Source organism: Trachurus japonicus, chromosome 16, assembly GCF_045865225.1.
Source record: "Trachurus japonicus isolate A0001 chromosome 16, Traja_1.0".
NCBI classification, from domain to species: Eukaryota; Metazoa; Chordata; class Actinopteri; order Carangiformes; family Carangidae; genus Trachurus; species Trachurus japonicus.
Window position 1 is genome coordinate 5,289,928 of NC_140922.1, and position 14,095 is coordinate 5,304,022.

At 40.4% G+C, this 14,095-nt stretch overlaps 1 protein-coding gene across 1 annotated transcript; it reads left to right on the forward strand.

Moving 5' to 3' along the window:
• Positions 1 to 1,187: 1,187 nt before the first annotated feature.
• ica1 (islet cell autoantigen 1) lies at positions 1,188 to 13,368 on the forward strand. Its single transcript, XM_085803528.1, has 13 exons — positions 1,188 to 1,332; positions 2,592 to 2,621; positions 2,725 to 2,896; positions 4,193 to 4,265; positions 5,374 to 5,497; positions 6,243 to 6,441; positions 7,586 to 7,711; positions 7,829 to 7,927; positions 8,027 to 8,136; positions 8,298 to 8,344; positions 8,756 to 9,019; positions 11,666 to 11,755; positions 12,005 to 13,368. Exons 2-13 carry the CDS (start codon positions 2,605 to 2,607, stop codon positions 12,124 to 12,126), a joined length of 1,443 nt encoding a protein of 480 aa, XP_085659654.1. The 5' UTR covers positions 1,188 to 1,332; positions 2,592 to 2,604; the 3' UTR covers positions 12,127 to 13,368.
• The last annotated feature ends 727 nt before the right edge of the window (positions 13,369 to 14,095 follow it).

A 14,095-nucleotide genomic window follows, 5' to 3' on the forward strand; every position in this document is an offset into this window, starting at 1 on the left:
AGGGACATCTGTGGAAAGCTGTGGAAAATTACAGTAATGTGCATGATGCTTGCTCAGAGTCAGCAAAGTCATACAACGGACAGTGCCTGAAAAAAAAGCAACCATGGAAACATGTTGAAACGGTGTGTAAGGGGACAGTTGTGTTTTAAAGGCACATGAACACATTTAAACAGCAGGAAAACCCTGAACACAAAGTCTAACTCTGAACAACAACTAGTTTATTAGTTTCCTGCTGCTGCCTGAGGTTTGTTTACATCTGCTCTCTCTCTCACACAAGGGAAAAACATTATAATGTGCAAAAAGTTACAAAAAAAGACTTTTTAATTAGTTTACGCTTTAGTTATGTTTGTGAATCAACCTGTAATTTTGTGGTCTGTAGCCACCAGAGACACAGACTTGAACACTGTGTGCTGAAGCTCCTCAGGATGATATTATACTCAAAGTTGGATGAGCGACCGGGCAAAGTGGGAAACTCAGACTGAGCCCATAAAAGCCCCAGGTTCAATTTCAGTCAATTTAATGAAGTTAGTTGGGACTTTGAGAGAGCTAAAGCATATACATCCTTATATCATTACATAATCTGGAGCTCCCATCCTGCAAAGGAGGTTTTTTGTTTGTTTGTTTCAAAAAATCAAAAATGGAGTCTAACAGACAAGTTGGAGGACATAGCCTAAGGGGAAACAGAAGGCTTTTCTAAGACCTGGAGTGACTCTGAAAACCTGCTGCTGTTGTACCTGCTGCTTCCTGAGCACATAATGAAGCAACACGTTGTTTGCAGAGCATACTGCACATCTACTTGTGCATTAATTGATTTTTCTTTCCGGCCAGATGGGGGCAGCACAGAGGTCTGCAGTTTAGCCCCAGGACATATGAGGCTGTCCAAAAGCACAACAGGACATTAGATCTATTTCATATATTCAATTATGATCTGCTGATGGGCCCAAAATTATATTTAATCTGCAACTTTTAATAAATATCTGTTTTATGACTATTTTCTGACCCATAGTAAAGACCAGTTTCCAGAGTGACAGACAGACAGGTCGTGTTCATACACCTGTACAGTAACTGCTGTGTTTGCCTGAGACAAACATTTGAACACGATGCGCGCTGCATCCGGCCAATTAGAGTCGGAAGAGAATGACGTCAGCTGTGGTGCGTGCAGGAGGATAATGCGCTGAACTGAGCGAGCAGCTGTGTGTACACACACAGACACACACACACATTCAGCCTATGCTACACACACCGGGCCTGTCAGCGAGCTACAGCTGCTGTCCGCGCACCGCTCAGAGGAATAAGCAGCCTTCCTTTCCTACATGTTCCCGACACGGAGAGGTACGTGCTTTTATTTTGCTCTCCTGCTCATATCTGTGATGATTGAACGTGATGTTCACGAGGAGGAGGAGGAGGAGGAGGAGGAGGAGGAGGGAGCGCTGCCGCTCGCGGGGAGGCACGCGCTGTTTTTCCTCCGGTGGTCGCGCGGATGTAGCATATTGGTGTCACCGTATCACATACGGTGTTTCTCTCCGCCGCTGGTTTATTCGGTGACATACTGTAACCGTCGCAGTGTCCTTCTGCTTTATTATCAAGATGCTGTGATGTGAAGCGCGTTCACGTCTTCGCTCGTCCCTTTAAAGAGGAGTCGTGACGCCGCGCGAGCGGTGCGTTACGTTAGCCTATAAGGTAGTGATTCATTATTCATCTCATCCCTTTGTTGATGCACAGCAGGTGCTGCTCTCACTCTGTCAGACCTGCTTTCACTGTCCCGGTCCGGTTTAATGTGCTGTCTTAACCTACTGAGCCAAGTCTATTCACGTCCTTTAATCAAAACTACCAATACTGTTGTAGGCTATAAACAGTTACCGCCCACTATAAGGAAGAGTGCGTTCTCCTAAGTAAAACTAAAGCTATCTGCAAAATGTAGCCTGCAGTGTCAGAAATACAAGTCAAGTCAAGGAAACTGTCAAGTCAAGTACAAGTAGCCTACCTCAAAATTATAGTTATGTGCATATTTTTAGCCTGTCTTTATCTGATTTAATAATGATAGCCATATGACCATAATCAATTATAAATAAACATTAAGGGTTACAAATAGGACTTGGCAAACTTAGACATTTCTTTCGCATCGTAACCTGAAAACAAATGCAAATGCACTGCATAAATCCACTTTTATACTGATCAACTGTTTTATAGGCTATCTTTTATATTGTGTGTATATTTATTAAATGACATTTTGGATATGGGAGAAACTTTATTTTGGTCCTCTTAATGTTGTATATCAATATTGACAATAAAGTTGATTTTGACTGATGACACTTTGAGAGTAGACAGTAGGCCTAGTCAGTACATTTTTGTATAATATGTTGCCAGAACAGAGATGTTAAGATAAACAATGAAACATGATATGGGTTCCTCAGTACTGCAGTTGAGATTTGAGTTTCAGAGAAAACACTGATTTCAACAAGTCCATATAATGCAATGGAAGTATTTGCAGTGATACATATTGTATAGGTGTAGTGCTACAGCTGTCCTATAGGCCCTGCTGTGTGCTGTATTTCAAACTATCTCTGAACCCAAGTTGCTGCTCTCCACAGGCAATCGTGAAAAATGGAGGGAGGACATTTGTGAGTATATCTTCGTGTTCACACATCAATCAATGAGTTTACACAGTTTATAATAGGCTTGAGCTGTGGTCAAACATTGGTGTAACCTGACATGTCATTGCAGTGGCTACTCCAGGGATTATTTCGACCGCTTCATCCAAAGCCAAGACTCATCTGTGGTGAACAAGTTCCAGCAGAGGTACTGGAAAACCAAGCAGACGCTCATCAAAGTCACTGGGAAGAAGGAGGACGAACATGTGGTGGCGTCAGACGCAGATCTGGACGCAAAGCTGGAGGTGAGGAGGGAACGAGGCCCTGTCTGCTGGGAAACAAAGTTTTGTTTTTTCACAGCATGCTCCGTGACTGCCATGTTTGCTTCCCACAGCCTTTGGTCACATCACAGGAACATTAAGAAACACAGGAGATACTTTCCCTTCAGGGTGAAATCCGCACTGACCAAAATGGCTTTTTGATTCACACCAATGTCACAGCGCTTGCTCGAGGCCTAAAACATACATTAAGCTGCTGCGCCTCCAACCTCCATCATCTTGCGCTTCCATTTCAGGGGTGAGATGACTTTAATGGCTGAAATCGATACTTTATAAAAGCTTGAACATCCAGCCTTAATTCAGACCAGCCCCCCCCCCTCCCCTGACTCTCACTGTAATAAATCACTCAAAGCTGTATACATACAGGATCAGGCATCATTCTTTAAATTCTTTTTTTGATGTGTATGTTTCAGTGCTGCATCATATCCACTGTGCAGCTCTTACATCTTGAAATCAATCAAGAATCACAGACTTAGCAGGATGTCTGTGGTTGTCATAGCCAAAGCTAACAGCTACATGTACCCTCCATACAGTAGATTCAGATACCCACACAAGCTTTACTCAGCTTAGAATAACACTCATTGACTTTGTACTTATTTTTTTGTGATCAAAATCTTTATTGTCATTTAACAAGTCAAACAGTACAGTATCTCAAGGGATACAATATTACTGTAATATGTAGAGTCTCGCAGCAAGAATACCAACACTGGGCCCAAGACCACGTGTCATGGGAAACCAGAGAACACAGTGATAGTAAAAATTAGATTAATTACAAAAAAAGATGACAGTTACAGTAAGAGCGCAGATGATCTGAATAAAAGTGAATAAATGAAATAAAACAATAAAAAAGTAACAAAAACACAGACACATACACATAAAGACACACAAACATATATAGAAAAGACAGAGGGGACTTGACATCTAAAGGCAGTAAGAGCTAGTGGCAAAATGTTAATTTTACCATCATATTCTTCAAAGACGCAGCAGAGCTACACCTCATTAGCACCATTAACTGGAGCTGTTGAAAGCTCCATGTGTATGACGTCCAAAAGGGAGAGGATCCAAGATTTGATTGTTAGATTATCAGGCGGCTTCCAGCAAGTTGCAATCATTTTCCTGGTTGGTGTCAGTCCAGCAAAGATGACACACTTTTTGAGTTTAGAAATATTAAAGATTGACAGATCATTTAGAATCAACACATGTAGTTACACTGTTTGTAGGAAATGACTTCGTAATTCTTGTTTTTTTTAATGTGTCGTGCAGGTCTTCCACTCCATCCAGAGGACATGCATGGAGCTGCTGAAGGTCATCGAGCAGTACCAGAGGAGGATCTGTTGTACGTACGGTCGCTTCTGTTTGATATATTTCTTTATTACACTTTGGTCTACACATTTACTTAGAGGGACACTTGTGTAATACTGAAATCAGTAGTACACAAGTGTCCCTCTACCTCCCCACCCACCCACACATTGTTACCCTTACAAATAAATTACCAAAAAATTAATATGAAAAGAAGACAATAATGATAAAATCAAATAGACATAAAATAGATGAATTAAAGAAATAATAATAATATAATATATATAACCAAAAATCTGTGACACTTTATAATAAGTCCACACTATTAAGCATTACAGTAGTTAAGCAATACTGAATTCTTTATTTGTAACAAATGAATACTCATTAGTATGATGTTTATAAGTACAGTTAGTGCTTATCAATGTTGAGTAAAACATATTTAACTGTGTTTATAAACTACATACTAATGAGTATTCATGTGTTGATAAATGATGAATTAAGTATTTAAAGCTTAACTAATGCTTAATACTGTGTACTTAATATAAAGTGTTACCCAAAAATCTATAAGAGTGAAAAAAAGGGAAAGAAAGTTCATAAATCATTTATCCATGTAACTGTATGAAGATTACACATTTATAAACATAACCACACGCTTCTGTTAGATAAAGACTTCTCCACACACCTCTACCCAGCAGTTTGGCTCCAGAGCCCAGGTTTTGACACCAACTTTACAATGTAAATGTTGCTCCATGTTTAACGCTCACTCTTCCTGGCCCTCCTCTTACCAGTAAAGTGACATTCCTGGTGTAGCCAGGGGTGCCAGATAACACTTAACCACCTCATCACCTCATCCCTATGTTACGAGCAGTACAGGCCCGACAACCAGGAACTCACCTGGGGGCTTCCCTCTGAGACATCAAGCCTCAGGAGAGTCTAAACAGAACAACACAGCACTCAGAGTTACTAAAAAAAACCCACATGGGGACAGCATAGCAACTCTCTTGACTTCTGTGTAAAACAATATCAGAAATAGCCCATTCATTCCATTTCATTTAGTCCGATTAGTTAAGATTAAAAGTGTAAATCATGTCTTTCAACTTTGTGTGATGCTGAATCATTAAGTCTATATATCCTCTGCTGGACAGTTCTTTCCCAGGAGGAGAATGAACTGGGTCGGTTCCTGCGCTCCCAGGGCTCCCAGGACAAAACCCGGGCTGGAAAGATCATGCAGGCCACAGGGAAGGCTCTCTGCTTCTCCTCGCAGCAGAGGTGGGAAAATGTGAAAAATCGACACTGTATGAATGACACATCCAGATAATCCAGTTTTATTCTTCTCACTGGTAACATCTCAGAAAGTCCTTGAACCAGGTTGTTAAATGGTCCAGTAAGGTGATCTGAACATGGAGGTCCTGTACACCAAACAGTTACTCCATTACAAACAATGATTTCCTTGATTTCCATCCCTTTACACAGGGAGTTTCAGCTTCTTCCATCTGGACATAGCTTCACAGTCCCTAAATGTAGAACAAAAAGATATAAAAATACAGTTGTCCCATCCCAAATAAGATGTTGCAGCATCACCAGTGGCAATTACTGGTGTGTTTGCTCTGTGCTTTGCATCTGTTATGTGTTTTGAGAGGATTGTAGTTTTGTGTTGTATGAAATATCTTGAACTGAACTGAACTGGATGCCACCTTCTTCTTTTTAACTCTAAACCAAATTTAACTACAGGTACTAATAAATGAACCTGAACCTGAACTGTACCTCAAAGCAAACAAATACTCAATTACAGAAGACAACAAAGTTTCTATTAGAAGCCAGAAAAGTGAAGAGACTGAAGACTGAGACATTCACTACTCTCCTTTGGTCCTTTACTGAAGTGGATGAAAATGTCTTGATCTCTGGCTTGGTTCAATTACTTACTACCATTTACAAGATGCTTTTTGTGGAATGAAATGTAAAATAATACTGATAATTGTACGCTTAATACTGAATCTAACACTGTATCCCACAGACTGGCTCTGAGGAACCCTCTGTGCCGTTTGTACCAGGAGGTGGAAACCTTTCGCTATCGTGCCATCTCAGACACGTGGCTGACGGTGAACCGGATGGAGCAGTCCAGGACCGAGTATCGCGGGGCGTTGCTCTGGATGAAGGACGTGTCTCAGGAGCTGGACCCAGATATGCATAAACAGATGGAGAAATTCCGCAAGGTTTGTCAGTCCGTTGTCACACAGTTTGACGAGTCGTACTGATGATGGCTGTATTTCCTGTAGGTTTGATCTGTTTTAGGGCTCTGACAGCTCTGATAGTCAAAATTAAGATTATATTACCAGTTATTACAAATCACAGTGTGTAACACATCTGTCTGCCATCCACCAACAGTCAGAACCCAAACTGTTTTTATCCAGAACTGGAATCAGAGTGTTTTCCTCATGATGATAATTTAAACCTGAAATTAAAGGAGACATATTCTGCCCCTTTTCCACAAATTAAAATAGTTCCCGGGTGTCTTAAAGACATGTTTGTGATATACTACAGTCAAAATACGCCAAAATACACCTTCACAGCTCTTTTCATCCTCTCAAAACAGCCCTGTTCAGAACGGCTGGTTTTAGTGTCTGTCCCTTTAAATGCAAATGAACCACTGCTTGCCCCGCCCCACCCTGAAAACTAATTACATCATTGTAATTAGTTCATATACCAAATGGATTTCAACCCAGGGAGCCTACAAATGACAGATCTTTTTGTCAGTTCTCACATTTTGGGAGCCGGAAGGCAAGACAAACACCCCAAAATATGTTAAAGAGCCTTCAAAAAGTGATATTTCCATAATAAATTAATGTCAAACTTATGCCATCACTTGACTTACAAACTGACAGCCCACAAATGGCACTAAGCAGAAAAATCTAACAAAATGCCACTAGAGGGTGCAACACGCCTGTAAATGATGGTTCACTGGTTCAAACAAGGATGCTACAAGAAACCTATTAAAGACGGGGGCAGGGAGGGGGGAAATTGATTGACTGATTGGCTGCTGATGTTTATTTATTTATTTATTTTTTATTTACTTATTTTTTCACTTCTTTTCTTGTTTTGCCCCTTATCACAATTCCATTTACTTTTTGGACTCCTGTGTTGCAGTGTTGGGTCTTTCCTGTCGTGTGCTGTGTTATGTCTTTATGTTTGCTTAATGTTTGTCACTGGTATTGCACAGTAAAAAAAAAGAAAAGAAAAAAAGAAACTTATGAATACCTACACCTTCACAAGCAGAAACATGAACCCCAGTCTTTGTGTTTTTACTGTTCAAACCTGTTGATCTTCAGTTGGGACATTTTCCTGTCTATTGTACCTCAGGTTCAGGCCCAGGTGCGCACTACCAAAACAAGCTTTGACAAACTGAAGAACGACGTCTGCCAGAAAGTAGACCTTCTGGGAGCCAGCCGCTGCAACCTCCTCTCTCATGTTTTAACCACATACCAGGTACACCACAAATGCATTGAGCTCAATCAAATGAGCTGTTCTTAGTCAGGAAGGAAGACAAACAAAGGAAACACTGGATATTCAAATGTGTACCCCCTTCTTGTTCTTCTGTTCCAGACAACACTTTTGCACTTCTGGGAGAAGACATCCCACACTATGGCAGCCATTCATGAGAGCTTCAAGGGGTGTCAGCATTATGAATTCTCCACAATTAAGGTCAGGAAGCATCTTGATCTGAAAGTTGCCTGAGTAGATTTAAATCTGGAGAAAAGGCCGGTAACTACAGTATAACCAACAACTTTGTTATTCCTGCAGACATTACAAGACCCCATGGAAAAGCTGGCGAAGAAGAAAGGGAAAAAGAAAAGTAAAGCGACAGCAGCAGCAGCAGAGGATGGAAAGAAAGCTGAGAGTCCAGATGACCAGTGAGTTCAATAAAAGAAAAAAGAAAAATCTGCTTATCTCATCTTCTGTACTCCTGCAGGTAGACCAAACACATGCATGCCGACAGCGAGGAGCAGGAATGTTTTTACAAACACTGCACACACCTGTTGTAAACTGATCCTCTATTTCATCTTCTTTATAGACTCATCTCTCCAGTAAGTGAAAACCCAAGCGATAAGACCACAGAAGGTAAAGGACAACATTACATTTATACAACTATGATATATTTTTACTGTATTATGTACTGCAAAATACATGGGATTTATTTTGGGGCTGCGGTAAATAATAAGTGTCATTAATCTACTCTTCCTGATCAATTTGATGAGAAAAAAAGAGAAAAATTATCGTTTTGTCCAATCACAATCACCTCACTGAAGATGAGGAAAACGAGAAGGTGCTACTGCTTGTCGATGTTTGACATTTTTGCTTTAAAATGCCAGACAACTTAACATTTATCAAAACATTGGCCGATTAGTTTTCCTCCAGTTGACTCATAAGAATGTGTGAGCAGTTTCTGGGAACTCGTGAGTTACATTATTGTAGTGTTATTACATAATTTATTGTGCATTGTTGCTGAATTCCTCTGCCTGATCATTCCAGGAAATGAAGATCTTCTCTCAGCCTACACAGAGTCAGAGGGGGAGGAGAAGGACAGCATGGCTTTACTCAATGAGATCCTGGGCGGCATGTCCGTGGACGAGGGCGACTTCTCTCGAGAGTGGATGGAGGTGTTCGGAGACGGCGAGGAGGGGCCGGCGGCAGCGTCCAGTCGACCAGCGGAGGCCCAGCTAAAGGAGAACTCCTTCTTCCTGCCATCTCAGCTGCTGGACCAGAGCTTGAATGATCCGCAGTCTTCCTTCTCAGGTTGGGACATGTTAACGTGTTTTGTTTGTTGTTTGGTGAAGTGGTCCAAAAAGTTTGTTAGGTGACAAGGGATGATATTTTTTCTATTAAAATTAGATAATTTAAAGGTATAATGTGTAGGAATTCCCCCCTTCTAGCGGTGCGGTTGCATATCAGAACGTATTCTTGATGTTGCATTCAGGTGAAATGGGGCAGACGTCAGACAGACAACAGAGACGCTGCATGTAACAGGATAAACAAGCCTCTATGTAAACAAGTGGTAAAACAATACAGGCGTGACAATATGTTGTCATGGTGATGTCGTATAGTTTACCTGACCCACGGTTTACCATCTTTCTCTCACTGAGTAAAATGACATCCGGTTGGTTTGCCGACGGCCGTCTGCCTGACTGCACCTGAATGCAACACCAGTGCCCCCGTCCTTCCTCACACTACACAGTGGTGACAGTTTTAACAGGCCGAGCCCACAGCTCCGCTCAGTTTCCGTGGTTACCTACGGTCACGCTGCCACTCAACGTAAAAAATGGCGATGCAACATGGCCGCCTCGGTTCATGACTTCAGTGAAATACGTATTTATGAAAGCAATATTTGTTTTTTGCTAATAAAAAGCCAAATAATTTACACACTGCGGCTTTAAGGTTTGTAGCCTATCATTAGCCAGAACTACTCTGCCTTCTAAAAACATGCAGAAACATCAAAATAAGCTTAAATATACATATTTTGTATTAACTATTAATATGTCAATACACTACGTTGATTTTCCATGAATGAGTTTGAATTAGGAATGCAAAAAGCACAACTAAACTCATCTACTTCTGTAGCAGTTTCCACATGGGCAGAAAAAGCGGCTTTAAAATGATTTATCAAACCCACGTCTGTTGAAGTAATAGTCAGACGGCTATTACAACATGGCAATTACATTTTGCTTATCCATAGGTAATTGCCAACGACTTTCCATTCCATCCCGGCCTGGGCACTGGCTGCTAGCACCTCGTCTGGTTTTGTTGATTTGGTTTCTTCCATTTGCAGCTTTTTAAGGTTTAAGGTTACGCACAGCCACACTATTATACAGTTGTGAAGAAATGTAGACCTACAGTGTCTGAATGTCCTGGGTGAGAAAAAAAAGAAAGCTAATTTGCTACTGCGTGATTGTAATAATATACTATAGCAAAGTAACCAGTGTGAAGTGTAAAAGGGAAGAAAGTCTGGGTTCCCCCCCCCCCCCCATCTTCACAACAAAGCCTATTGAAGGGGTCCAGGAGAAGCATATGGTCTGTGGGTTCACAGGCAGGCGAGAGGGCGACGGGTTTTGAAAGGGAGACTGAGAGTCCAGCTGGCCGGTGAAGCTGATCAATCTCCTCCTTTCAAAAAGCTGTCACAACATATTCAACCTGCTTGACGTTTTCCACATTAAAATACAGCTTGAATTCCAGATTGAGGGAAGTCAAAACACCTGCAATACAGTAATGTGAAAAGCTGTCAACAGCATTCAGTCAGAACTGTGTCAATGCACGAATTTGGCTTTAAAGTATAAAACAATATGAAAGTACAGAGTGAGCATGAAGTCGATTCAAGCTGTAGGGAAGAGGTAGAAGACGCTGATTTGCACGCGTTAAATACAACACAACACAACACATAGACAGCATGTGATATATCAGGAGTGTGGCAAAACTTGTTGATCACATACAAATCTGCAACGGTGCTCTGGAAACCCACTGATTCTTTTTGTAGCTATAAAACAATTTGAGATCTGCAGACTCTCAAGAGCTCTTCAGGAAACTAATCTGGGCGACCAGGAACAATGTTCAAGAGTTTGATCTACATAACTTAAAGACCTGTTGTAGGAGATCTTGCAGGAAGAATAACAGAAGCTCTCAGGGTTACTGAAAAGAAAAGAAAAAAAAAAAACGACGGAAAGGCTATGACCTCCATTCAACCTCAGGGTTGGAGCCCAAAACAGGCAAAATCCTGGAAACAACCCGGTCCGCCGAGGCAAATAAATTACCAGCCTGATTGTACAGCCTAAAAAGTCAAATCAAAAGCAAATGGCAGGACAGCGAGAATGTGAAAACAAAGTTGTAACAAAAAAAAATTTAAGGGAGAAAATCTCCAAATTCTCATTAAACAATCGCACCTTTAAATGCACCGAGTACGACTTGCAGCTGCAGCGTATGGTCTTCAATTGTAAACCTGAACCAAACAACTTCCTGGAAATGTCAATAAGGGGGGGTTACATTAAAGGAAGAAGCCAGAGATTAAATGTCATTATAAAATAACCAGAGGCCTCAATGATTCATTTGTTTGTATTCAGAGTGAAGATTGTTTGTTGCTAGGTACAACATCCACATTCCACTTTGCTCTCTGGTGACTCCTTATTGTCAAGATACACAAAGGATAAAATCAAAATAACGTCTCCTGGAACAAGGCCTCGAAGCTCTGAACGAAACCTTTGGCATCCCATCGACCACTAATACCGATCGCCCGATTTGATTTTTCTGTGATAAATATTTTGATTGCTGCCGTTTGTCAGGCTCCATCATACTGTATCTGTGCAAGAGAGTGGGATGATTTATTTGTTGAGTCATGCTTTGGCACGTTAAGTTTCTCCTGCTGATTAATCCAAATCTGCGCCGTCTCCATTTCAGATTGGGCCAGCATCGCTCCGCAGCCGGTTGCCCAGACAACAGAGCTCTCATCTGGAGCCAATCAGAACTCCTCTAAGCCAGCACCGAAAGGTAGGACCAAGCCAAATGAGTAAAACATACGAGATGTTTAAAAAAAAAAAAAGCTAGTCCAAGTAAAACCTGTGTTTATGGGTACCGTCTAAGAACCTGTGGCTCGTTTCCATTCATAATTTCACATCTCAGCCAGACGCAAACTTTTATGGGACTTTAATGGGAGGTGTTCTTGTATTTTTGCTACGGCCTAAGTAGATGCACAGCAGTTGTTTCAATGACGTTCAACTTCGTTAACTCATTTTACAGAAACGGCGGGGACGTCAAAGGACCTCTCAGCGTGGTTCAACCTGTTTGCTGACCTGGACCCTCTCTCCAATCCCGACGCAGTTGGCAAAACCGACAGAGAGCACGAACTCCACACCGCGTAGTTCTTCCTACGAGTCTCAGTGATCTCTTTTCGGATGGGTACCTTTTTTTTTTTGTGGGTACAGCAGCATATTGTTACCACTGTGAGCAGATAAAATTGCACCTAGAGCTGAAACAATTAGCTGATTAGTCCTTCAACAGAAATTTAAATCTGCAACTTCTCCAATAACATCAGTTACTTCAGTCATTTCCAAAGAGAAAGGTTTAATATTCGCTTTTCAAGCTTTCTAAGACTTGCTGATTTTCTTCATCATATGTGATGATAAACTGAATATCTTTGGCTTTTGACCTGTTGGTCTACATAAAACAAGTTATCTTCATTTCTCAAATATATAGCCAAAACAGTTAATCGAGAGAAATAATCAGAAAACAATCAATAGTTGCAGCCTAACTGAACCCTTTCCTCACTGTTACAATATATACATGTATCCTACTGTACTTATAACTATGAAAAAAATGCACTGATATAGAAATAGCCAGTTAATCAAGAAAACGACTGACTGTTACATTACAATGCATATTAATGAGACAAAAACCTCATTCTGAGAATTGTTTTTTTTTCTCATGGAGGCAGCAATACGCTGCTGTGTCCTTTCCATTGTGAAAGAAAAGAAACATTTTACGAGACAACCTTCGAAAGCCTGCTGGCTGTTTCACTGGGTTGAGCATTTAACGTTTAGCATGGATACCTCAGTATGAGTTTGGAACAATAAGCCTTTGACATTAGCTGCCTTGGAAATCTTGTAGTCTCTCGTAGCATTCCCGCTGTATTTCTGGTTCTCATCATTGTAGACTACAAACAGGCAAAACTACTTTGTGAGAAAAACAAAAAGCAAAAACAACAAAGATCACAGTGCAATAGCTCATGTGTTTACAAAAATACTGTAATCTGCTGGCAACTTCTACACACCACATTTGAGAGGGCGAACTGGATACAGGGAGTTGTTTCCTTGTTCAGCTAGCAAACTGTTTTTCCTTTTTAGGAGTGAAGCTCTTAAATATGTTTGCTACATGCTGTATGTGTGATCCCCTTTTCAATGTGCGTGGCCATAGAATTTGTCATTGAATTAAAAGACCACTCATTTATTATAGCATGTTGCATGCCTTGTTTTATGTCATTGAGTGAACAATGTTTATATTAATGTGGGATTTTTTGTTTTCCATCAGTATATATTTTATTATTTGGACATGTATTTATTTATAATTCACTGTTATTGTTGGGCAATATATGTAGTTTTCAGTCAGTGTGGAAGGTTGGACATGACAATACAATCATACTGATAGTGACTACAATGCTGCATAAATTGATGTATATGAGAGTAAATGCCTTAATCTTGTAACACATTGACATTGTCAAATCTCAGTTATTAGTGGATTCCTTATATAGTATATAACAATGGTTGTAACAAAGCTTTGTGTCATTTTTAATGTCCAAGCCATGAGATATTTGTTCATATTTAATCAGAACCAAAATACATTGATTGCCTTACCTTGATTCCTATTTGTATATAAATGCCATGCTCCTGGGTATTATTGGTTTATGTGTCTGTCTACAGCCTTTGAAAGGATTACATACAATATCAGAGATTTTTTTTGTTTTCTTTATTGAAAAACACACACAAGATCTACATAAAAATGCATAATACACAGGAAAACTGAATCATCATTGCCAAACATGGCAACCATTTCTTAACTGCACTGCACAATGAGCTTGTGAATAAAATTAGATTTAGTATGATTGAAACTCTTGAAGCTGCAAGCAGAACAGAGAATTTCAACGTAAACTGTGAGGAATGCGTTGCATATGTTGTTCATATTTGTGTGTGTGTGTGTGCAAGTGGCTAGGTAGACCAACATTTTGGAATGGAACATTAACTAGTTAAATCCTCTGGTTCAAAACGAACCCGCTCTAAATCAGTCATGTTTTTTTCTTTTCTTTTGATACAACTTGTGCAGGTAACATCAGGGCAC

Coding starts and splice junctions, on each gene's coding strand:
- ica1 (XM_085803528.1), top strand. Junction 7,928..8,026: donor ATGAATTCTCCACAATTAAG/GTCAGGAAGCAT, acceptor TTATTCCTGCAG/ACATTACAAGACCCCATGGA. Junction 9,020..11,665: donor TCCGCAGTCTTCCTTCTCAG/GTTGGGACATGT, acceptor TCTCCATTTCAG/ATTGGGCCAGCATCGCTCCG.